Genomic DNA, 26,282 nt, shown 5'->3' on the forward strand with positions numbered 1-26,282 from the left:
CACTGTATGCTTTAGTGAATTTTAAAAGTCTTCACGGGGCTTATTTGCCATAATGACAGTGACTAGTGACTCACAGTGAACAAAAGAAAGCACCACTACACCACATTTAAAGTAAGATAGGACTGCACTATATTCCAGACCTCAAGTCTCGTGACCAAACGTCATGCCTCATGTTTTGTCAGGAGATGCCATGAGAACCAATGAGGTTTGATGCAATTGACTATTCACTGTCATTATGACAAACAAAACCCTATTAAGACTTTTTAATGTAACTCTTTAAAAAAAGGTTAAATTTTTTTTAACATTAGTTAACTACATTAGTTAACACGAACTAACAATGAACAATACTTTTACAGCATTTATTAATCTTGGTAATTGTTAGTTTCAACGTACTAATACATTTAAAAAAAAAAGTTGTATTTGTTAACATTAGACAATGCACTATGAAATAAAATGATCTAACAATTAACAATTTCGTTTTTCTTAACTAATATTAACAAAGATGAATAAATACTGAAAAAAACAAGTGAATGAATGAATGTTACATTTGTATATAGCACTTTTCTGATATTACACTCAAAGTGCTTTACATAGTTAACAGGGGGTTCTCCTCAACCACCACAGTGGTCATTGTTAGTTCATTATACCTAATGCATTTGCTAATGTTAACAAATTAAACCTTTTATATAGTACAACCCTTAAAAAAAATCACCTTTTAAGTTACATGGAAGAAAGTCATACAGGTTTGAAACAACATACCGGTGAGTAAATAAATACAAATTTCTGTGTGAACCGAACCTTTAATGGAAATGAGCAGCATCAGCATTCTTCAGAAGATTCTGTGTTCCAAGGAAGAGTGTCCAATGTGGAACATAAGGGGGAGTGGTTGATTTTAAATTAATTAAAAAAAAATTGGGTGAACTATTCCTAGTATAGCTATACCTGGTACAATTGTTGCATAAAACATCAAGTGTCTGTCCCAATGCCGGTTTTCAGACATGTTCCCCCATACCATCACCTTGATAAAATGTTACCTGACTACATTTACACTGAGCATCCTTTGAAAGATCACCTGCAGACATGCACAGCTGTTAGAGTGTATACGTATGTCTCAGTTTCTCATTGGGTACTATCAGATGGTTGCAGTATCATGCTCTCTGCTGAGCTAAGAGGTACTTAAATGAATGAGGTACAAATGGACTGAAGGTATGTAGATGGATGGATGGACAGAACCAGTCAACTGTATCCAGATAAGTATACATGAAGCTTAATGTTCAGGACTCCAAGCTTGATGTGAAACTCCGGGCTCTGGGCATAAACAGCTCGCTGTGCAGCTGGATCAAACAGACGCCAGGTGGTTAGAATGTGCAGCAACATCTCCTTATCACTGACCCTCAACACTGGAGCCCTGCAGAGCTGTGTTCTCAGCCCGCACCTGTATTCCCTGTACACACATGACTGTGTGGCAACACATAGCTCCAATGCCATCATTAAGTTTGCTGATGATACGACGGTGGTAGGTCTGATCACTGACAATGATGAAACAGCCTAACGAGAGGAGGTGCACACTCTGACACGCTGGTGTCAGGAGCACAACCTCTCCCTCAACGTCAGCAAGAACGAGGAGCTTGTGGTGGACTTCAGGAGAAAAGACAGAGAACACAGCCCCATCACCATCAATGGAGCACCGGTGGAGAGAGTCAGCAGCTTCAAGTTCCTCGGTGTCCACATCACAGAGGAACTCACATGGTCCGTCCACACTGAGGCCATTTTGATGAAGGCTCACCAGCGCCTCTTCTTCCTGAGACGGTTGAGGAAGTTTGGAATGAACCACCACATCCTCACACGGTTCTACACCAGCACTGTAGAGAGCATCCTGACTGGCTGCATCACTGCCTGGTACGGCAACAGCACTGCCCTCAAATGCAAAGCCCTGCAAAGGGTGGTGCGAACTGCCAGACACATCATCGGAGGTGAGCTTCCCTCCCTCCAGGACATATATTCCAGGCAGTGTGTGAAAAAAGCTCGGAGGATCATCAGAGACTCCAGCAACCCGAGCCATGGGCTGCTCTCACTACTACCATCAGGCAGGTGGTATCGCAGCATCAGGACCCGCACCAGCCGACTTCATGACAGCTTCTTCCCCCAAGCAATCTCCAGTGGTTAAACTCTTGATCTCTCACGATCAATATACATCAGCACTGCACTTTATTCATCTTACATTGGACTGTCATAAATTATATTCTCTCTTAACAACACACTGGCAACTGACTATCAACCGACAGCCTGAATGTCAATACAGTACAATACAAACTACTGTATATTTTATAAATACTATTTTTATTGTATACTGTGTATTCTATATTGTGTGTATTGTCTACTGTACATTGTATATTATTATTTGTATATTGTATTGTGTGTAAATATGTGTATATTAGATATGTAAATTGTGTTGTGTAAATCTGATGTTTATTGTAAATTGGTATATGTCTTATCACTGTCATGACTGCTATGTTGCTTGGAACTGCACCCAAGACTTTCACCCACTGTTGCACTTATGTACATGGTTGAGTGACAATAAAGTGATTTGATTTGAGGTTATTCTAGTTAGTTAAATGTTAGAATGATACGAATACAACCATGGTGATAATGAATTTGATATCACATCTCATATTCAACAGAGACATTACAAGAAGAGGCTTAACATAGACATCTATACATTTATCTAAAATAAACATCTTATTTTAACATTAAATAATTTCATACTAGCTTAAGCAGATAATAGTACTGGAGTTTGTTTTAGTACAATATGGAGAATAGATATTTCATTATAAAATGTATTGACATTATTATCTGAATGAAATGAGTTATTAATATGAATAAATTAGTAGTACTCAAAGCAATTAGTCTTTCATCTAAACACAGTATCCTAGATAAAAGACAAGATAAAGCAACATCTGATAAAAGCTTCTGCATTTCACCATGTAAATCTGAGTTTTTGTCTTAAGCAGCTGCAACATTTTGTAGATCACTTGGTTTCTATTTCCACAGCGTCACGCTAGATAGCCCCACCCACTGTGAAATCTCATTGGGCGAAAATCCTGCTCCACATAACTGTGCAGAGCATCAACTATCTTCTGATTCGCTGTGATCGTGTCACGTCACGCAGCAGTTTCGCGTTCATTGTCGACAAACTGCTTGTCGCTGTAAACTTTATTATGTCTGGTTAGGACAGTGTTAGTTTCCTAGTCCTCTCATTCGGTATTTGCTGATACTTCCTCACTCTGATCTGGACTCTCTTCTGTCTGATTTCCCTCATTCACTGGTTTGTCCTCAATTCCCTCCTCTTCTCCTTCCACTTGCTGCTCTTTCTGCTCAGATTCTTCTGCAGTCTCTTCTTCATTCTGTGTCTCCTCCCCATTAGCTTTTGTTTCCTCTTCCTTCTTTACTCCATTAGTATTATTTGCCTCTAGTTCTGATGTCTCTCCCTCCTCTTTTATCTCTCCATCTTTTTCTTCATATTCTTCCTCTTCCATCTCTTTTTTCTCATCCTCTCCTGTGTTCTCATCCTCTGGTTTCTTCTCTTCTTCTCCGTTACACTGTGATTCCTCAGTGGTTTGGTCTGGATCAGCCGGCTCTTTTACGGTTTCTGTTTTGGATGAGCTGTCTATGTCAGTCTGTTCTTGAGAGTTATCCTCTTGATCAGGGTCTGGACTGGCTTCTTCTGCCACCTTTTAAGATAACATAACAAATAAGCATCATATAAGTCATTTATTAGGTTTTCAAAAAAAAAAAAAAAATTAGTAGCTATTATAATTTTAGCACCTTAGGTTAAGCAAACAACCCTCTTCTTATCATAAGCATTTTTTAACTGTATGGGGTTCTTAAATTGGCTAGTTGGTTCTTTGGACATTAAAATTTCTCAACAATTATTTCTCAAATTATTTCTCAACAGTTCTTCATTCTGTGAGCTTCTGATGTGTATGTGACTCACCAAATGCTATCAAGAGCCGTCTGTCTTTACCCCGTCTTTAAATGTATTTACATAGCAACAATCGCGGGAAACAACGTATAATGCGCACAAATGTTATATTTGTGTAAAAAAAAAATTGTCGGCTGTATTGGTGCACAGCTGACAGCATGCTGAATATTGTGTGCTGAATATTGTTACCACAACGGTGTGCCATGCAGTTGCCAGATATTCAATCCAGCAATCATTGTACATGAATAATATGTTGTATTTTCATTCTTTAGTGCCTGACATCAAACCTTTTGGTGACTGCGGTCCAAAAACGCAACCCGCGATTCTAAAATTTTAACCCACGGTGTGTTTTGAAATGAGTCAAATTTGGCATGAAACCCTGGTAACGATGCAGTCACGCGCTGCTGCTCATCTGGGGAAGAGAGAGTGAGTGCAGCTCGTATCTGTGATGTTCAGAAAAACTTCAGAAAAACAATAAAGTTTATCACTTGATTTACAAGAATTGTTTTCTTTCTGCCATATTTTGAGGACATTATAAAAATATTAACTGTATTCTGAATACAGGTGCTTGAAAACGTAATGGGGGCTGAATACAGTTACTTCATTTTGCAAATATTAACCCTGAAAACTACATAAAAACCCATAATTGCATCATATATGGGAATGAGTTTATGACTTGTGAGGGTGTTACAAATTGTGATCAAGTTAGTGGTCCTAACCTGCTTGACTGCAGAGCCCTCCTCTGGTGAAGACTTGTCATCCTCTGCACCCCTGTCCTCTACATCTGCAGGAAAACACACATGGGAAAAAATGAAACAGCAGCGCCACCCATTGGTAAAGATTAAAACTACAAGATACTACAAAGTCCACAGTTAGTTTTGGACAATTCTGGAATAAAGGTCTGTATAAGGCTGTAATCAGACATGTCATCTGATTTTAATCATTTGTTTATTTATTTATTTACTTGTATTCAGTGATTTATTTTAGTCTGTTTCTGAATTCTGATCCTTCTGTGATCAGTTAAGTTACATATAATTCTTTAAAATACTACTACTACTACTACTACTACTAATAATAATAATAATAATGGCATAGTGGTTAGCATTTAGTGGTTGACTAATAATGGCAAAATAAATAATGCAATTTAATGATAATGATAAATGATAATGATAATTTAATGAAATGATAGCGAAAAAGAGATATACAAACAACCTGAATTCAACACCTATTGTACACAATATTTACACACAATTCACTAATTCAAAAATAGAATACGTCCAGTGACACAGCAGTGACACTTCTGTTTATCAGAAAGGCCAAATGTTGATTATTCAGATATTTCACTACAGGTGGCACATAACCTCTAATACATTAAGTGATGGTGTACATGTGGGTGACATGAGTTTGATGTGGCTGAATTTTCCAATTATTTTTTCTATCTGTTCTCCTTATATTTAATGCCTAACTATAGTATTATTAACATAAAAAATAAAAAAAAGCCAAAAAGAAAATATAAAATCCTCTTTGATGAAATCAGAGATGAAGACATCAATATGACCATCATGACAGAACTAGTGTTTGAAATGACAGGTATACAAATATATAAAACATGCATATATGGAAATAGACTGTCACACTTATCTAAAAATAAAATAGCATGCGAAGGTGCTCTCTCACGAAATACATGCATAATAATGCCAGTAATTAAAGTGGAGCTATTAAAATGACCATTAACTTTCAACGGCACTGTGTAATTATTTTTTAAGATTTACATTCATACCATTGTACTCTCTAGTAAACAAGACAATTAAATGAGTGTTTTAATACTTAATGAGTTATAAATCCAAACAATGTGTGAGAAATCAATACACTCTAAATAATTAAACAGCAGAATTAATGTGCCTAATATAAGTTCACATTTTCCCCAATAGCGGCTATAAAAATATCGGCGTGCAGATTATAGCATTTTACCCAGGCATTTAATGCATTTCAAATGCAAAACGGATTGAAGTTTAGCAGTGGAGATGTGCCGCCATAGCAATAATGGGCTTCTTTGAATATTTTATGGAAATCACTCTCATTTATTAACTGTAGTCCAAAACCCTGACTGTAAGCAGGACAGCTAATGTAACAATAAACATTTAAATGTGATTGAGAGAAGGACTTATCTCATAAAAATGCTAAATCAAATTAAATATAACAATTTAAAACCTGCCTTCATTAAAACTAGTTGGCTGGGAGAGGGGATACGGTACGATGTCATAAAGCCTGACATGAATGACTAGAGTTTTACCGCCTGTTTGTAAGCCTAAATTTCCAACACCACTGCTGTTGGATGTTGGTGTGCCAGAATCATTACCTGTTAAGCACAATTTGAATGCTGCTTTTCATGTAAATGACTTGCACTCCATACACCAGTTGTAAAAGAAAACTAGATTAGCATTTTCTAAAAGGAAAGAACAGTTTGCAGGAAAAATAAATAAATAGAGTTTTGTGGCTTTTAGTCCATGTCTTTTAACTAGGCCAAAATACAGTATGTGTACTCCTACATGTGTACAAAATGTACTTATATCATATATATGCATTTTAAAATATACAGTGTTTCTCTTTAAGAAAATGGACCAAAAGTATTGATAACGTCATGGTTACTGGTGTAACCTCCGTTCCCTGATGGAGGGAACGAGACGTTGGTGTCGATGTAGTGACACTAGGGGTCACTCTTGGGAGCCCGAGACACCTCTGGTCTTTGATAAAAGGCCAATGAAAATTGGTGAGTGGTATTTGCATGCCACTCCCCCAGGCATTCGGGTATTAAAGGAGCTGGTATGCAACCACTCATTCAGGTTTTACGCTGAGGAGCCGATATAAGGTCTGGCCATTTCAGCGGGTAGTTCAGCGTTGTGGCAGGAGGGACCAATGTCTCGTTCCCTCCATCAAGGAACGGAGGTTACACCAGTAACCATGACGTTCCCTATCTGTCACTCACTCGACGTTGGTGTCGATGTAGTGACACTAGGGGTCCCTATACAAAACGCCACAAGGCCGAACTGTGTTACGTGAACTGGCGGTGTGTGGTGGGCAGACTTGCTGTGTGCCTCATAGCCAGCACACCAGGTCGACACGTAACCTCCCCAACACAGTTATGAGTGTCGAACGGCCTTTTTTGGGGACAAGTCGACTACCCAGAGATAGAGACAGGCTTAACCCAGTCGTGGCCTCTTTCCCCTTCTCTTTTTCCACTCCCTAAAAAAGAAGGGGGATTATCCGACTGGGCCGCCAGGTCTAGTCGGGGGGTGTCCCTCCCAAGGGGAGGACACCGCGGAGACCACACCTCGCCCCAAGAGAGGGGGGGGATATTTAAGTGGAAGAATACATCACATGGTCTTTCCAACCATGTGGAGAGCCTTCAAGGTAGATCCTGCCCAATGGGGGAGGAGTTACTACAACATGGAGACTGGGGCAGAGGGGCTCTGCCCAAGGAAGACACAGTTTGCCAGCAGGGAAATGAATTAGCGGAAGATATAGATCGCATGGGGTTAGCCTTACAGGGAACCGCCACATGCGGAGCACCTACCCCAGAACCGGGCTCTTAGTTAGCGCGTGTACTGGGCCGGCAGCGAGTCTCTCCGAAAACTCGACTGCCACAGGGCTCGGAGGAAGTCAACCAGGGAACAACTTTTGTGAACACTACTGGGAATTAACAGCGCATGTCTTCAGCTCAAAAGGAGGTGGAAGGCGCTATGTGCAAGCGATACACCCGGCCGGCTATCCCGGGCTTATCCGCTTGTGTTGCGTGCCACTACCTGGGACGAAACCGGTTCCACCCGGAGGTTGTAGAACCTTGCAAAGGTGTTGGGTGTTGCCCAGCCCGCTGCTCTGCAAATGTCTGTTAGAGAGGCACCTCTGGCCAGGGCCCAGGAAGCCGCTACACCACGGGTAGAATGGGCTCGTAGCCCTACCGGGGGCGGCATGTTTTGGGCGAGATATGCCATAGTTATGGCGTCAATGAGCCAGTGGGTGATCCTCTGCTTGGAGACAGCGCTTCCTTTCCGCTGTGCACCAAAGCAGACAAAGAGCTGCTCAGAGATTCTAAAGCTCTGCGTGCGATCCAAATAGATGCGTAAAGCGCGCACCGGACACAGCAACGACAGGGCTGGGTCTGTCTCCTCCTGGGGCAGCACTTGCAGATTCACCACCTGGTCCCTAAAAGGGGTGGTGGGAACCTTGGGCACATAGTCCAGTCGGGGTCTCAGGATCACGTGAGAATAGCCTGGACCGAACTCCAGGCACGTTTCGCTGACAGAGAACGCTTGCAGGTCACCTACCCTCTTGATGGAAGTGAGCGCAGTCAGGAGGGCAGTCTTCAAGGAGAGTGCCTTAAGCTCGGCTGACTGCAAAGCTCAAAGGGGGCTCTCTGTAGACCCTGAAAAACTACAGAGGTCCGATGAGGGAATGAGGTGCGGCCTGGAGGTATTCAGCCTCCTGGCGCCTCTTAGGAACCTGATGATCAGATCATGCTTCCCTAAGGACTTACCGTCGACTGCGTCGTGGTGTGCTGCTATGGCAGCAACGTACACCTTCAAGGTGGAAGGGGACAGCCTCCCTTCCAACCTCTCTTGCAGGAAGGAAAGCACTGATCTGACTGCGCATCTCTGGGGGTCTTCCCGACGGGAAGAACACCACTTAGCGAACAGACGCCACTTAAAGGCATACAGGTGCCTCGTAGGGGGAGCCCTAGCCTGAGTGAACGTGTCCACCATCGCAGGTGGTTGACAGCTTAGATCTTCCGCGTCCTGTCCAGGGGCCAGACATGGAGATTCCAGAGGTCTGGGCGTGGGTGCCGGATGGTGCCCCTTCCCTGAGAAAGAAGGTCCTTCCTCAGGGGAATTTGCCCGGGGGGAGCTGTCGCGAGGAGCGTGAGGTCCGAGCACCAAGTCTGGGTGGGCCAGTAGGGTGCTTACCAGGACGACCTTCTCCTCGTCCTCCCTGACCTTGCATAGGGTCTGTGCGAGCAGGCTCACTGGGGGAAAACGCATATTTGCGAATGCCAGGGGACCAGCTGTGTGCCAGCGCGTCTATGCCGAGGAAGACCTCGGTCAGAGCGTACCAGAGCGGGCATTGGGGAGGATTCTTGGGAGGCGAACAGGTGCACCTGTGCCTGTCGAATCGACTCCAAATCAGCTGGACCGCCTGAAGGTGGAATCTCCACTCTCCCTTGAGGGTAACCTGTTGTGACGGCACGTCCGCCAAAGTGTTGAGGTTGCCCGGGATGTGAGTGGCTTGCAGCGACTTGGTGCTGCTGACTCCGTTGGAGGAGATGGCGGGCGAGTTGTGACATATAGTGGGAGCGCAGACCGCCTTGGCGGTTGACATATGCTACCGCTGTCGTGCTGTCTGTCCGAACTAGCAAGTGCTTGCCCTGGATCAACGGCCGGAACCTCCGCAGGGCGAGCAGAATTGCCAGTAACTCGAGGCAGTTGATGTGCAGAGGCCGGCGGCTGCATGCCCGTTGCCAACAGCGCCCCAGCCAGTTTTGGAGGCGTCTGTCGTGACCACGACGCGCCTGGAGACCAGTTCTAGGGGAACACCTGCTCGTAGAAACGAGAGGTCGGTCCAAGGGCTGAAAAGACGGTGACAGACCGACGTAATGGCCATGCGGTGTGTCCCGTGGCGCCATGCCCGTCTCGGGACTCGAGTCTGGAGCCAGTGCTGAAGCAGCCTCATATGAATCAACCCGAGTGGGGTGGCCACCGCCGAGGATGCCATATGCCCCAGGAGCCTCTGAAAAAATTTCAGTGGAACCGCTGTTTTCTGTTTGAACGCCTTCAAACAGGCCAGCACCGACTGGGCGCGCTCGTTCGTAAGGTGCGCCGTCAAGGAGACTGAGTCCAACTCCAAACCGAGAAAAGAGATGCTCTGAACCAGGAGGAGCTTGCTCTTTTCCCAGTTGACCCGAAGCCCTAGTCGGCTGAGGTGTGAGAGCACCAGGTCCCTGTGTGCGCATAACACATCTCGAGAGTGAGCTAAGATTAGCCAGTCGTCGAGATAGTTGAGAATGCGAATGCCTACCTCCCTTAACGGGGCAAGGGCAGCCTCTGCGATCTTCGTAAAGATGCGAGGAGACAGGGACAGGCCGAGTTGCGCTCTGTCCAGCTGTTTCAATGGAAGAATGCGTGTTGTCTGCTGTCAGTAATGGTTTGTTGGCCTGTACAGCTGCACATTGTCTGTACAGCAGGAGTTGCGATTACTACCCCCTGCTGACTAGGAATCATAAAAACATGAAGGTGTTTCCTGGTGAAATTAACACTAGAGACGTTACAACAACTCTGTGTTTTATTCACTTTCATACGCATCACAAGTACAACGGCTGATTCACAATATTACTCACACACTGCTATGTTATGACATTGAAACATTTTTACTATAAAGTATCATTTGAAAAACAATAAATGTTTAATGCTTGTACTGTATAACAGACACATTTATACACTAATCTACCATGATTAGCTAGCGTGGTAGCTCACCTGATAGTGTGGACTTTAGAATCTGAAGACTGCGGTTCAAGCCCAGTCAAGTGTGCAAGTTGACACGTGAGATAAAAGTGTCACAGAAGCGACACAAGATGACATGGTTGCTTCAGAAAATGTGCTGTTCATTTCACATTTTGTTTTTGGTCACGAGTGGTTCGGTTTAGACGTTAGTTAAGGGTAAGGATGTCTGATTTGTGCAGGGACTAAAAATGGTTCAAGGAACGAAAACCAAAAACAAACAAAGTTTGTCCAAAACATTTTTTGTCTGAAAATGGGAACAAAGTGATTTTCAAATGTTCTGGAGTGAAAACATTATTTTTAAATGCTGGTAACCGGTTATAACCGGTTAATTTCATTCTTATAATTTTTCATTAAACGAAAGGCCAAAGGGTTTATCACAGTACATTTTTGGAATCACACCACTTCATGTTGCTTGAAAAAATTAAACATGTTCTTTGATCATAAAGGAAACTTCTGCATCACACATTTCTTTGCCTAAATGCCCCTTGTGGATGTCACATTCTGTGAATGAAGACCTTTTTAACAACTATACTGTTTATAATTACTACATATACTGTACATGTACGGCTAATCCAGATGCAAGGAAAACATTACTAAGGGTGAAAAGTAAATTAGTTTCCGAGTCTTCATTGAATTGTTGTTAGATATGATGCATTAATACAGATTTTATGCTGCCGTGTTTTGACTGAGAAGCAGATCTGTAATTAAAATTATACTTACAGTAACTTATAATTATCTGTATGCTTGTTATGATTTCTATGCCAATAAATCCACCACACAGGAAACAAAATTGCTTATTTTCGCTAATTTTGGTGAGGTAAGTGGCTTGTTTTGGGCTTGTTTTCCAGAGCACATTGCTTGTTTCTCTTGCGAGATCTGGCAACACTGCAACTGGTATTTCACCCACCCTTAGCTCAGAGTACTCTCATTTTAAAAAGAACATTATTAACCATTCTTTTATTTTGTTCTAACCAGTTAACATTTGGAAAGGAGGCTGCGGAACTTCTGAACCAGAACGAAAAAATACTGTTTTTGCTCAGAACGAACCGAAATGAAAAACATTGTTTGGTTGTGTTTATCTACAAAACAAAGTTTGACGTTTGAGTATGTTAAGCGGTTCAAGGTGAAGTCAATTTAGGGTTGGATTAAAGAACCACTAATCAGGAAGTTCAAAAAATACAGTCCTGTCTTGCAATTTATTCTGCTCCTTTCTAGAATTAAAGACTTACTAAGCACATAAAACATGAACAAGAAAATAAAAATGTATTGAAAGTGGGAGTTACAGTATGAAGTGTGATCTGTGTTTGAAAGATACTTATCAGCCAATTTTACACAAAGGTCTTACGAACTCAAGTGGTGATGTGAATCGTAGACCTGTGAAGCTGTTAAGGCAGTCACTGGTTGCTAGGCGCTTGGCCAATCTTTTTAACTCCCGTGGGCTGCAGAAGAACAAGTCCTGTTGTTTGCATGGTACTAGATGGGGTATTTATGGATTATTTAAATAAAAACCTCCCAAGATTCTGTATAGTGTTCTGAATGTTCATCTACATAATGTAACAAACCAAAGTACACTTTGCACAAGACGTACAGTAATCTTGTCTCAGGACTGGAACGTTCAGAGTTGCACTGCTATTATGGGTCTTGTCTTACCAATGATGTCTGCTTTACATCACTGTTTTTGAAAAGGTACTTCCATTTTTAGATAACATGATATGCAATAAATCCAATGGACATCAAATTACACCATCACAGTGATTAAGTCAAAGAAATATGGGAATATGGTAATAAAATGTGCAAATGGGATTAGTATGCCTCCACCTGGCATCAAAAGCATTAAATGAGTTTGTGCTTATGCAAAAGAGAACAGAGCTTGTGCTGCTTTTAGAAGCAACCAATGACGTTCATAAACACTGATAATGCACTATATATGTATGACAGAAGCAGCTTAATCTCAAGTGATGTGAAATGTTAGTTTTAAAATGTGAAGCTGCTGTAAACTTGAGCTTCTATGGGTGTATATTAAATATTAAATATAATATAACTGTTAAATATGAAATGTTTCTTTAATTACAATATTATTACTGATTCACTTTTATTACATTAATATTTAGCAGCAAAAGTAGCATTGCATAAGGGTTGTTTAATTTCAACATTGTTGTGCAAGTTTTTAAAGAATTTAGATTTGACCTCTATTTGACCTTTTAGTGCTTATTTAATTTTTGTGTGCAAAGATTGTAGAAGTGCAATCTTTGTTGGTTTCTCATATATACAGTATATATGTATATATTTCACTAATATCACATGGGAAAGATTGCTGTATGGCCCTACATCAGCATGGCTGTGAGTGTTATATTGCTAATATACAGCAGTTCAACAAACAAGTAAATAAAAAAATGAGGAAAAACTAAGGACTGTCACAAAAAAACACATACTTGTGCATGGAACAACTTTCTTACGCCACGGATCAGAATCTGCCATTTCTAGTTCAAAAGATGCACACAAGCCTCCCTTACTAAATCGAAAACATCACTTTAGTGCTAGAAATTACAGCGTGTGCTGTTTCTAACAAGTCATTGAAGAAACAAGGATGCGTGTGTGTGTGTTTGAGAGACAGAAGGAAAGAGAGAGAGAAATTATCTGAGTCATTGCGTCTGTCGCGACTTACCTGACAGATGCACTGTTAGCACCTCTAGTATTAATTTCACAAGGAAACTGAGGCGAAAAACAACACGGCACGCAAAGGTCACACAAAAGTCAGTTTGCAAAAATGTTTTAGTAATGTTCATTCTATGAGAATGGGTTGAGCAATTCAAGCTTGAAGTACCACATTTATGAGTCCCAGTCAGCAGGGGGCAGTAAGTGCAACTCCTGCTGTACAGACAATGTGCAGCTGAACCGTCATTAGAATCTAAATCACATAAAGTATCTAACCTCTGTTGTCACATGACAACAGAATGGTTACAAGTTGGTTACACCACCATTTGGTGTAAATAAGCTTTCAGTTATAATATAAATAATATCATAAAACAAAAAGTTTCACTGCTTATGATTATTACAATAAATAAATAAAAACAATAAATAAAGACTATTCCAAACTATGCCAACATTTCTTTTTTGCTTTTTTCCCTTTTTTTTAAGAATTCATCTTTTAATAAGACTTTTATTTTTATTACATTTTTTACTGTCTCCAGACGGCTACACCACTTAAACATTTTTGAGTTTAAAAATATCTAAATGACTTTGAACTCAGAAACTAAAAAAAAACATTTTCATCATAGTAGAGGTGTATTCAAGTTATTGTTTTTGTGAAATGTCATTGAGGCTTGGGGTGGGCTCTTTTCACTTATGGTGCGTTCCATTTGTCTGAGAACGGAACTGACAAATGGAACGCCCCCCGATGTCAGAATTCCTACTCGGAAAGTCGGACGAACTAAGAGGACCCCGAGTTCAGAAAGCAAGATGGCTGCGAAGAGCATCGACTGTAGTATGCTGTGGGTTTAAAGGTTTTTTTAGTACTTTTGTCTTTTTTTGTGTCCAATTTATTAAGTCGTATACACAATACTGTATTACCATTGCCTACAGGCATGTTGCTACGATCCTGTTATGCGTGAATTACCACGTAATGTGTTGTTTATATACTGGTACAGCTAATTGGCTAGGTCGCTGCTGCTAACAACAACAATGGTCGCTGCTGCTACAAGAACAATGGTCAATGTTGCTACAACAACACTGCCTAACGTTACAAACCGTAAAACCGTTTACACATAAATCCCGTTAGGAACATTTATATTGCAAATATATACGTTTGTACTTCCATAGGGCATTGCCTTACACCGCTGGTTCGATTAAAACTTGGTTAACATGTTTTGATACAATCAAATACGTGGAAACATTAATATACCTCCTCCGCATTCTGTCATCTTCCTCGAGGTCCCTTAGGTGAAGGGCATACTTATTTTGTAGCTCTCTGTACTCCAAAAGAGCTAGTGCAACAATTACTTTCCTGGAGGCGTCCATCTTTTTTTCTGACTTGTAGCTTTGTGTGTAATGGAACGCATCCAACTCGGATTTCTTGATTTTTTTAACGGATATGATGTCGATCCGAGTCCTGAGCTCCGACTTCCGAGACAAATGGAACGCAGTATTGGGTCAAAAGAACGATGCCCTAGCAACCACCCAGAACACCCTAGCAACCACATAGCAACATGCTAAAAAACACTCAAAACAACTTATCAACTGCAGAGCATACCCTGGCAAGCAACTACAAAACCCAAGCAATGTGGTGGTGACTTTTGCACTGGCAAGAACCACATTACATTTTCAGAAGAATATAACAACCAAGCTTAATCTGTTTTTTCCTAAGGGTAAAAATGGTTTGATGCAGTTTAACAGAAATAAAACAGTGCAAATCAAAAGCAGGAAAAAATATGTTGGACATAAATCATCCTTTCAAAGACAAGCAAATTCCCCTTAAAAGCAGCCAAACATTTAGAATTTTTTTTTTTATTTTTTTTGCACCTCATGGGTCTGCAGACTATAGCAACAGAATATTATTTCTTTCTCCTAATCCAATAAGCCTCTTTCAAAGGATCATAAAAACGGGGGACATGTGGCATGCAGGATAAGGATGTAGTGTTGTTACAACAATTTGTGAGGAAGTGACAAGAGACATAGCCTTATGACAGCCAGATCGCATGCTTGTCTTCAGCGACGCGGCTCTCTTACTGACAGTCCTGTCTGCTCAGACGTGTTTCTGTACAGTCTCAGCATTTGATTTTCCCTCATAAGTGAAGACTGCTGGGAAGCATGAGGAAGACGTACTGATTGGCTAATTCGCTTTGGCAGCATCACCTTCTTTTTACAGAGCCGGGGGGAAATATTAAATCTTGTTGTTTGCTTATAAAAGCAGCTTTTAGCATGCTGATAGTCAGATTAACGAGCATGCTTTTAATCACAGACTGTGCTCTGCTATGTCGTCATAAACAGACAGAGCCGTAAAACTGTCACTCATAACGGAACAGCTGCCTTCCACTGCGACACACCTTGTTGACACGAGGCCCTGTGAAATTTTACAAATAAAGGGCTTTCAACCCGGTCAAATGACAAGTCATAATAATAGTACGAGTCGGCAAAATCACAAAAATGTTTTTACAAGTTGGCTCATAGAAAAACTAATGACATTTACTCCCAGAGAGAAAAACAATCAAACAACTAACAATGGTATTACTACTTTTCTTAAGTTTAACGCCTAACACAAACCTAAACCTAACCATGAAAATCACTGTTCAATGGAATGAGTAAACAAATTTCCTGTCTTAAAATAAAGTGTTGGATAGGAGGCAATCTAAAATGTGATGCATCGTATCGATGCGAAAATCTCTTTGTTGATTAGTTTATCTCTATGGGAATAAAAGTGTTAACTTGTCATGTGAGCAAAGTCGTAAGTCGTCTTACGATTTCGCCATCTCGTATGAATCAATTTAAAAAAGTTACTCAGAGATCCTTAGGGGACAAAAATGTCTGCGTCAAAAAATATTATATAATTAAATTAATTAATATAATTTAATATTATATATTAATATTATTTTCCACTTTTAATGAGTTAATTTTTTTAACCAGCATCAGTCCAGATCATAACTACCAAATATTCATTAATTTTCAGGATTTTAACCCTTTAAATGCCAGTTTGTTTATATAATGCCACTGTTGTTTTTTATGAAAAAAAAAGTAATTATTTTCCATATACTAAATTCTAAAAAAAATTTTTTATTATTATTATTATTATCACAGTCTGAAATATGTCAATGATTAGCAACAACATTGATTTTGATGCATTATTATTTTTTGTGCAGTGACAGATTTAAAAAAAACCACTCTCATGACCTTAGAGGACAAAAATGTTTTACACACATACACACAAATTTCTCAATACACACATACAAAACACACTCTGACATCCATACCAACACACCCACACAATTTTAGCTGCATCTTTTATTCAGTTGGCCTGCAGTGCTCTATAATACAGCAAACAGAAAATAGGAAAAAAGCATGTATTTGCTCCATAGGCTAATCATGATAAAAATGTAAACCAAAAAAAAAAAAAAAAAGAAAAGAAAAAAAGAAGTGAGGGCTCCGGAATGAAAGCATAATATCATAGAATTTAAGATTTTATGCTTTAATGGCACTGGGATCAAATATTGCAATTTTAGTGGGTTTCAGTGGGGACATTTTTGTCCTTAAGGTCCTGAGTGTAACTATTTTGTATACACAGTGTATTATAAACTCAGCAAAAAAAGAAATGTCCTCTCACTTTCAACTGCTTTTATTTTCAGCATGGATAAAAAAAAAAAAACTGAACAAGTTTCACAGACATGTGACTAACAGAAATGGAATAATGTGTCCCTGAACAAAGGGTGGGTCAAAAGTAACAGTCAGTATCTGGTGTGGCCACCAGCTGCATTAAGTACTGCAGTGCATCTCCTCCTTGTAATGATGAGTTAGCAGGGTTGAGATCCATTTGCAGCTTTAATAACATAAAACGTAGTAATACAGACAGGCAGGGGTCAAGTACTATCAACAGTAATATCAAAGGCAATCCAGAGGGGTAGTCAATAAACAGGCAAGAGGTCAGGGCAGGCAGCAGACAATCACAGGTTATCTCCAGGTAAACAAGGCAGTAATAGTAGACAGGCAGCAATGGGTCAAAACAGGGAAAACAGTCCAGGATCATACACAGGTAATTCAGGAAACTCTGAGAATGCTCAGAAATGTCAGCCAGGGCAAAACAAGACTTCGCAATAACAGAGAGTGAGAGCGAGTCTTAAATAGATGAGTAGATAGGCAACAGGTGAGGAGGTAATCAGTGCCAGGTACGGGGATTATGGGAAATGGAGTCCGGAGAGTTAGAGACAATACTAAGGTGATGGAGCCCTCTGGTGGTGAGCGGGAGGAACTACAGAGGCAGGATTCGAGACACTTCTCATGGACTGCACCAAATTTGCCAGTTCTTGCTGTGAGATGTTACCCCACACTTCCACCAAGGCACTTGCAAGTTCCCGGACATTTCTGGGGGGAATGGCCCTAGCCTTACCCTCCGATCCAACAGGTCCCAGACGTGCTCAATGGGATTGAGATCCGGGCTCTTCGCTGGCCATGGCAGAACACTGACATTCCTGTCTTGCAGGAAATCACGCACAGAACGAGCAGTATGGCTGGTGGCATTGTCATGCTGGAGGGTCATGTCAGGATGAGCCTGCAGGAAGGGTACCACATGAGGGAGGAGGATGTCTTCCCTGTAATGCACAGCGTTGAGATTGCCTGCAATGATGCTGTGACACACCGTCCCAGACCATGATGGACCCTACACCTCCAAATCGATCTCGCTCCAGAGTACAGGCCTCAGTGTAACACTCATTCCTTCAACGATAAACGCGAGTCCGACCATCACCCCTGGTGAGACAAAACTGCGACTCATCAGTGAAGAGCACTTTTTGCCAGTCCTGTCTGGTCCAACGAAGGTGGGTTTGTGCCCATAGGCGACACTGTTGCCGGTGATGTCTGGTAAGGACCTGCCTTACAACAGGCCTACAAGCCCTCAGTCCAGCCTCTCTCAGCCTATTGCGGACAGTCTGAGCACTGATGGAGGGATTGTGCATTCCTGGTATAACTCGGGGAGTTGTTGTTGCCATCCTGTACCTGTCCTGCAGGTGTGATTTTTGGATGTACCGATCCTGTGCAGGTGTAGTTACATGTGGTCTGCCACTGAGAGGACGATCAGCTGTCCTTCCTGTCTCCCTGTAGCACTGCCTTAGGTGTTCACAGTATGGACATTGCACTTTATTGCCCTGGCCACATCTGCAGGCCTCATGCCTCCATGCAGCAGCACGCCTAAGGCATGTTCACGCAGATGAGCAGGGACCCTGGGCATCTTTCTTTTGGTGTTTTTCAGAGTCAGTAGAAAGGTCTCTTTAGTGTCCTAAGTTTTTATAACTGTGACCTTAATTGCCTATCGTCTGTAAGCTGTTAGTGTCTTAATGACCATTCCACAGGTGCATGTTCATTAATTGTTTAAGGTTCATTGAACAAGCATGGAAAACATTGTTTAAACCCTTACAATAAAGATCTGTAAAGTTATTTGGATTTTTACAAAATTATCTTTAAAATACAGTGTTCTGAAAAAGGGATGTTTCTTTTTTTGCTGAGTTTAGATGTATTATAGGAACTAAGGTTGAAATATCAAAATTCCCCAAAAAATACACAGCTTTGGCAAAATTTATGCTGTTGGCATTAACATAGCCAAAATGATCGAAAAAACAAAAATGAAAAAGACAAAAATGTCCCGAAGGTCGCACAAGGGTTAAGTTCAGAGATGAACAGTAGTATGTGTATGTTTCTCATGCCAATTTGAATTGAATCTCATTTTGGTTTGTTCTTAGCCTTTGTGAAATTCGACATTCCCACCTTTAATCATGAGGCCAGGCTTTACAATGAGTCTGGCACTGAAGCTGATGAGTATATTTTCGAGGATGTCCTGAAGCAGCCACATTTTTGTGTTTTTCAGCTCAGATTAGAGAATTCGTCAAATGGTAATGACATTACTTTTACGTCAATGCATTACAAACGGTAAAAGTAGGACTGTCAAGCATTCACAATTTTTTTTTTTTTTTTTTTTTTATGTGACGCATTTAACAAATTAGACATTAAAATACAGTCTTTGTGCTCTGATTGGGGTGGGGAAGTGTAGAACACTGAATTAAATTCATGATAATGGAACGTATTACGTTTTGAATGTGAAAAATACGTGTGTTTAGATCATGAGTAATTAATAAGTCTATTTAGATCAGGCTATTATTAAATCGTGTTCATGATTCATTGATCGATTGTCAATCAACCAATTTCTGCATACATTTGTTCAGTAATCATGCAAGCAGGTTGCGTTTACACATGCAGAAATTTGAAATTAGAGCACGTAAAAACGCTATTCAATCGGCCAACGCTAAAATGTGCATTGCATATTTTCCTTTGCGCGTTGCATGACTTTTGCGCTGAATATCATGTCTGTCATGTCGTCGTATTTCAAGTATTCTGTATTCTATATCATGGAGTCACATGGAAATGGAAAACCTAAAAATATCAGGAAATTGTAATTTTTATATTTTCAGGCCTGAAAAAATAACATGGAAGTTATTAAAGGAAAAGTTCACCCAAAAATGAAAATTCTCTAATTATCCACTTATCCTGATGCCATCCCAAATATGTATGACTGTCTTTCTTCAACAGAACACAAATGAAGATTTTTAGAACAAGATAGAGCTCTGTAAGGTCCTTATAATGCAAGTACACGGGTGCCAGCATTATGACGGTCCAAAAGTCATTCTAAGGTCACGTGTCACGTGGAGGAGTCAGGAAGCGCGTCATTGTTTACATTGTTTTTTTTTTTTATTATTATTATTATTATTTTGAAATTATTTTTTATTTTATTTATATTGTTTTGAAATTGTTTTGGACTGTTTTGGTTTGTGAATGGCACAAGTTTCTCTTGTAAACAATGACGCGCTTCCTGACTCCTCCTCCATGTGACGCGTGACCTTACCAATGAGCATACATCATCCCTCTCATAAGCGCACGTCACAAAGATGTACAGAAGCGAATATTTGTAGTTAAAAAGTATATAAGTATTGTTTTGTTTCTAAAAATAATTAATCGTTTGCGTTCAGAAGAACTTTATTTGTTGACTGGAGTCGTGTGGATTATTTTGATGCACCCTAAATATGCATTTTGGACCGTCAAAAAATGAAGGACATTCACTTGCATTGTTTAGAGGAGGAGGCCTAAAATGAAATCCTAAAAGTATTAAATTCTGTTTTGATGAAGAAAGAAACTCAGATACATCTTGGATGGCCTGTTGGTGAGTAAATTATCAGCAAATTTTCATTTTTGGGTGAACTATTCCTTTAAGCTTAATTGACAGCATTTGTGGCATAATGTTGATTACCATAAAAAAATAAAAAAAAATATCAACCCATCCCACTTTTTCTAAAAAAAAAGTTCACAGTGAGGCACTTACAATGGAAGTGAACAGTACCAATTTTTGGTTGTTTAAAGGCAGAAATGTGAATGTTGTAATTATATAAAAGGCCTTACATTAATTCTTCTGTTAAAGAATTCTGTTCTTCTCAGGTTATTTGAGCTGTAAAGTTGTTTAAATAATAATTTTTATGGTTGTTGTAGGGTTTACAATGTTATATCTTCATGACAACGAAGTTGTAAAAAAAAACTTCGCAGAAATTCAGTAAGCATGTAGTTATCAAACTATAATCATTGACAAGCATATTGTTTAAGTCTGGTTCCCTATCTGTCACTCACTCGATGTTGTGTCGATGTAGTGACACTAGGCAACACTAGGGGTTGTCACAGACAACCCCTAGTGCTCTTGGGAGCTCGAGACACCTCTGGTCTTTGATAAAAGGCCAATGAAAATTGGCGAGTGGTATTTGCATGCCACTCCCCCGGACATACGGGTATAAAAGGAGCTGGTATGCAACCACTCATTCAGATTTTCTCTTTGGAGCTGAACGGTCATGTTCACTGAGCTGAATACTACTGTTCATTCACCTCTGCTGGATCTGACGGCGCATTTCAGCGGCTTCTCCCCCCTCTGCACTGGTGCACTGTAGAGAATGCCCCTGGGCGCTTTGGCAGAAATAAAAGAGTATATTTCTCTAAAAGAGTATATTTCTCTAAAAGAGCGGCACACACGGAATGTCTTTTTAAAGACGTGTCTTTTTAAAGATGCTTTTCCGATTGTGTGTTATTCCTGGTTGCGCTCGTTATCTCTTGCCTTCTGACGGTCACGATCACTGCCTTTCATGTCTGGGTACTGCTCACGCGGAGACAGCGTTCGTGGATGGTCATGTTCTCATTGCGAGTATATGTCCATGGCAACATTGCGGTCGCGGCCCGCCTTCGTAAGAAAGCAAGCCACACCAGAGGGTCCCCGCCTCAGTCCTTTTACCCACGGGTACGAGGCCAGTGCGGCTAGCACCCCAATGGGACCACCTCCGCCGGGTATCCCCCCGCGAACCTCCCATTCCCCAGCACGCTCGTCTGCCCCGATCGGGCTCACGGCGAGTTCGACCTCTTATTTGGAGCCCGCGAAAGTGATGAGCTCTCGAGCGCAGCATCGGAGAGTGGGCTCGTCCAGTCGGAAGCCTCAGCTGGGATCCTCCCTTCGGGGTCGATTGCCCAGTCACAGGCTGACGCGGAGATGACAACATGCTTTCCGCTAAAAGCCACGCACTGCCCCCCTTCCTTTCTTCCCGGAAGTGCATGAAGAGCTGACAAGGTCACAGGAGGCACTTTTTACTGCCCGGTCCCGATCTTTTCAGCTTCCCCGCCCTCACTACCCTCAAACTAGGGCAATATGGCAATCCCCCAGTGGATAAAGGCGCTCACGGTGCACCTATGCCCACAGAGCGCCGCCACCTGGCACGGGTGCCCAAAGCCCCCATCCAAGGCTTGTAGGTTTACATCGTCTCTGACGGCCAAGGCCTACGGTGCCACTGGACAAACCGCCTCCGCCCTGCATGCCATGGCTCTCTTGCAAGTCCGCCAAGGCGCAAGGCATGGTCTCTCGGGCGGATGATGGCCAAACAAGTGGTCCAGGAGCACCACCTTTGGCTCAACCTGGTCGAGATGGGTGAGGCCAACAAGACACGATTCCTTGCTGCCCCCATTTCCCAGGTGGGCCTATTAGGCGACACCGTCGAGGACTTTTTCCAGCAGTTTTCGATGGTAGAGCAGTAGACGGATGCTAGCCGGCATGTCCTGCCCCGGCGCGGCTCAAGATCCTGCACCCCGTCTATTCATCGCCAAGGGCGTCCCGCTGCGGTGACTGCACCGGCCCGCCGCAGCCCACCCCTTCGGCCCGGCCCCGGCGTGGAGCCCACCGCAGGAAGCAGACGCCACCCGTCTCGCGGCCGCCAAGAACCCGTGAAAGGCTTCAAAGCGCACTTAAGACAGGCGACCCAGGGACAACAAAACGTGTTGCTCTGGAGCTGGAAAGTAAATCTCCATCTTTTTGTTACCTTTTGCATTTAATTGCGCTGCATGCCCAAGTGGCTGCAGTACTCAAGAGCTCAGTAAGAGCGGTTTCCTTGTTCCCTGGGTCACGTATCCGGTGTGCACGGCCATCATCACGACCACCGTCCACCACTCTATTTGGCCCCAGCTGTGGCACAAATCCGACCCCGATGTGACAGTCTCCACGGGTCACGAGGACAGGCCTCTTCCTCCCCTGACCCAGGCTGTTCCGGGGTTGGTCACAAGGAGCCAGGTAAGTGCTTCGATGTCCTTAGACTCAGCACGGCCACGATGTGGTGTGGCACCTCGAGCTCCGCTCCGCCGCGAGGCCCCACCTGCTGGTACGTCCAATGACATTGTTCCTTTGGTCCCCCTTGCGCGGAACTTGGATGCATGGCTTGCGCGTTCCAATCCGTCGCGAGGGCTGGTCCAGACCGTCCGACTCGGCTATACGATTCACTACGCCGGGCATCCGCCCAGGTTCAGCGGTGTCCACTTCACCTTGGTGAAGGACAAAAATGCTGCTACCTTGCACTGAGATCGCTACCCTCCTATGGAAGGGTGCGATAGAACCTGTCCCTCCAGCCAAGATGAAGAAGGGTTTTTCAACCCCTACTTCATCGTACCAAAAAAAGGCGGTGGGTTGCGGCCAATCTTGGACCTGTGAGTTCTGAACTAGGCTTTACACAGACTCCCGTTCAAGATGCTGATGCAAAAACAAATTTTGGTGAGCGTCCGGCAACAAGATTGGTTCGTGGCGGTAGACCTGAAGGATGCGTACTTCCACATCTCGATCCTTCCTTGACACAGACCCTTCCTGCGGTTTGCGTCCGAGAGTCAGGCATATTGGTACAAAGTCCTCCCTTTCGGCCTGTCCCTGTCTCCTCATGTTTTTACGAAGGTCGCAGAGGCTGCCCTTGCCCCGTTAAGGGAGGTGGGCATTCGCGTTCTCAACTATCTTGACGACTGGCTAATCCTAGCTCATTCTCGAGACATGTTGTGCGCACACAGGGACCTGGTGCTCTCACACCTCAGCCGACTAGGGCTTCGGGTCAACTAGGAAAAGAGCAAGCTCCTCCCGGTTCAGAGCATCTCTTTTCTCAGTTTGGAGTTGGACTCCGTCTCCTTGACAGCGCGCCTTACGAACGAGCGTGCCCAGTTGGTGCTGGCCTGTTTGAAGGCGTTCAAACAGAAAACAGAGGTTCCACTGAAACTTTTTCAGAGGCTCCTGAGGCATATGGCATCCTAGGCGGTGGCCACCCCGCTCGGGTTGATGCATATGATGCCGCTTCAGCACTGGCTCCAGACTCGAGTCCCGAGATGGGCATGGTGCCATGGGACACATCGCGTGGTCTTTTCAGCCCTTGAACCAACCTCTCGTTTCTACGGGCAAGTGTTCATCTAGAACTGGTCTCCAGGCGCGTCATGGTCACGACAGATGCCTCCAAAACGGGCTTAGGTGCTGTTTGCAATGGGCATGCAGCCGCCTGCCTCTTGACGGGTCCGCGACTGTTTTGGCACATCAACTGCCTCAAGTTGTTGGCAATTCTGCTCGCCCTGCGGAGGTTTCGGCCGTTGATCCAGGGCAAGCACGTGTTAGTTCAGACAGACAACACGACAACGGTAGCATATGTCAACCGCCAAGGCGGTTGGCACTCTCATTGTATGTCACAACTCGCCCACCGTCTCCTCCTCTGGAGTCAGCAGCACTTCAAGTCGCTGCATGACACTCACATCCCGGGCAACCTCAACACTACAGCGGACACGCTGTCATGACAGGTTACCCTCAGGGGAGAGTGGAGACTCCACCCTCAGGTGTTCCAGCTGATTTGGAGTCGATTCAACAGGCACAGGTGCACCTTTTCACCTACCAAGAATACTCCCCACTGCCAGCTCTGGTACGCCCTGACCGAGCACACAGCTGGCCCCCTGGCATGTGCAAATATGCGTTTCCCCCAGTGAGCCTGCTTGCACAGACCCTGTGCAAGGTCAGGGAGGACAAGGAGCAGGTTGTCCTGGTAGCACCCTACTGGCCCACCCAGACGTGGTGCTCGGACCTCACGCTCCTCACAACAGCTCCCCCCTGGCGAATTCCCCTGAGGAAGGACCTTCTTTCTCAGGGATGGGGCACCATCTGGCACCCGCGCCCAGACCTCTGGAATCTCCATGTCTGGCCCCTGGACGGGACCTGCGGTGGTAGACATGATCACTCAGTCTAGGGCCCCCTCTACGAGGCGCATGTATGCATTTAAGTGGCGTCTGTTCACTAAGTGGTGTTATTCCCGTCGGGAAGACCCCCAGAGATGCGCAGTCGGATCAGTGCTTTCCTTCCTGCAGGAGAGGTTGGAAGGGAGGCTGTCCCCTTCCACCTTGAAGGTGTACATTGCCGCCATAGCAGCACACCACAATGCAGTCGACAGTAAGTCCTTAGGGAAGCACGACCTGATCATCAGGTTCCTATGAGGCGCCAGGATGCTGAATCCCTCCAGACCATGCCTTGTTCCCTCATCGGACCTCTCTGTAGTTCTTCAGGGTCTACAGAGAGCCCCCTTTGAGCCTTTGCAGTCAGCCGAGCATAAGGCACCCTCCTTGAAGACTGCCCTCCTGACTGCACTCACTTCCATCAAGAGGGTAGGTGACCTGCAAGTGTTCTCTGTCAGCGAAACATGCCTGGAGTTCGGTCCAGGTTACTCTCACGTGATCCTGAGACCCTGACTGGGCTATGTGCCCAAGGTTCCCACCACCCCTTTAGGGACCAGGTGGTGAACCTGCAAGCGCTGCCCCAGGAGGAGGCAGACCCAGCCCTGTTGTCGCTGTGTCCGGAGCGCGCATTACGCATCTATTTGGATCGCATGCAGAGCTTTAGAATCTCTGAGAAGCTCTTTGTCTGCTTTGGTGCACAGCGGAAAGGAAGCGCTGTCTCCAAGCAGAGGATCGCCCATTGGCTCATTGACACGATAGCTATGGCATATCACGTCCAGGACGTTCCACCCCCAGTAGGGCTATGAACCCATTCTACCGGGGGTGTAGCGGCCTCCTGGGACCTGGCCAGGGGTGCCTATCTAACAGACATTTGCAGAGCAGCAGGCTGGGCAACACCCAACACCTTTGCGAGGTTCTACAACCTCCGGGTGGAACCGGTTTCGTCCCGGGTAGTGGCACGCAATACATGTGGATAAGCTCGGGATAGCCGGATGGGTGTATCGCTTGCACATAGCGCCTTCCACCTCCTTTTGAGATGAAGACATGCACCATTAATTCCCAGTAATTTTCACAAACTTTGTTCCCTGGTTGACTTCCTCCGAGCCCTGTGGCAGTCGAGTTTTCGGAGAGACTTGCTGCCGGCCCAGTACACGTGCTAACTAAGAGCCCTGTTCTGGGGTAGGTGCTCCGCATGTGGCGGTTCCCTGTAAGGCTAACCCCATGCGATGTATATCTTCCACTTATTCGTTTCCCAGTTGGCAAACTGCGTCTTCCTTGGGCAGAGCCCCTCTTCCCCAGTCTCCATGTTTGTAGTAACTCCTCCCCTGTTGGGTAGGATCTACCTTGAAAACTCTCCACATGGTTGGAAAGACCATGTGAAGAATTCTTCCACTTAAATATCCCCCCCTCTCTTTGGGCGAGGTGTGGTCTCTGCGGTGTCTTCCCCTTGGGAGGGACTCCCC

At 43.6% G+C, this 26,282-nt stretch overlaps 1 protein-coding gene across 1 annotated transcript in view; it reads right to left on the minus strand.

The window, feature by feature from the left end:
• Window positions 1–3,254: 3,254 nt before the first annotated feature.
• The window catches only part of LOC127452697 (doublecortin domain-containing protein 2-like), a 61,050-nt gene continuing 38,022 nt past the window's right edge, over window positions 3,255–26,282 (minus strand). Inside the window, exons 8-9 of the mRNA XM_051718313.1 lie at window positions 4,702–4,766; window positions 3,255–3,731 (exon numbers count right to left, since the gene is read on the minus strand). Coding sequence (XP_051574273.1) covers window positions 3,255–3,731; window positions 4,702–4,766 — 542 coding nt within the window. The remainder of the gene's footprint in view (window positions 3,732–4,701; window positions 4,767–26,282) is intronic.

The sequence above is a fragment of the Myxocyprinus asiaticus genome, chromosome 15 (assembly GCF_019703515.2).
Source record: "Myxocyprinus asiaticus isolate MX2 ecotype Aquarium Trade chromosome 15, UBuf_Myxa_2, whole genome shotgun sequence".
NCBI classification, from domain to species: Eukaryota; Metazoa; Chordata; class Actinopteri; order Cypriniformes; family Catostomidae; genus Myxocyprinus; species Myxocyprinus asiaticus.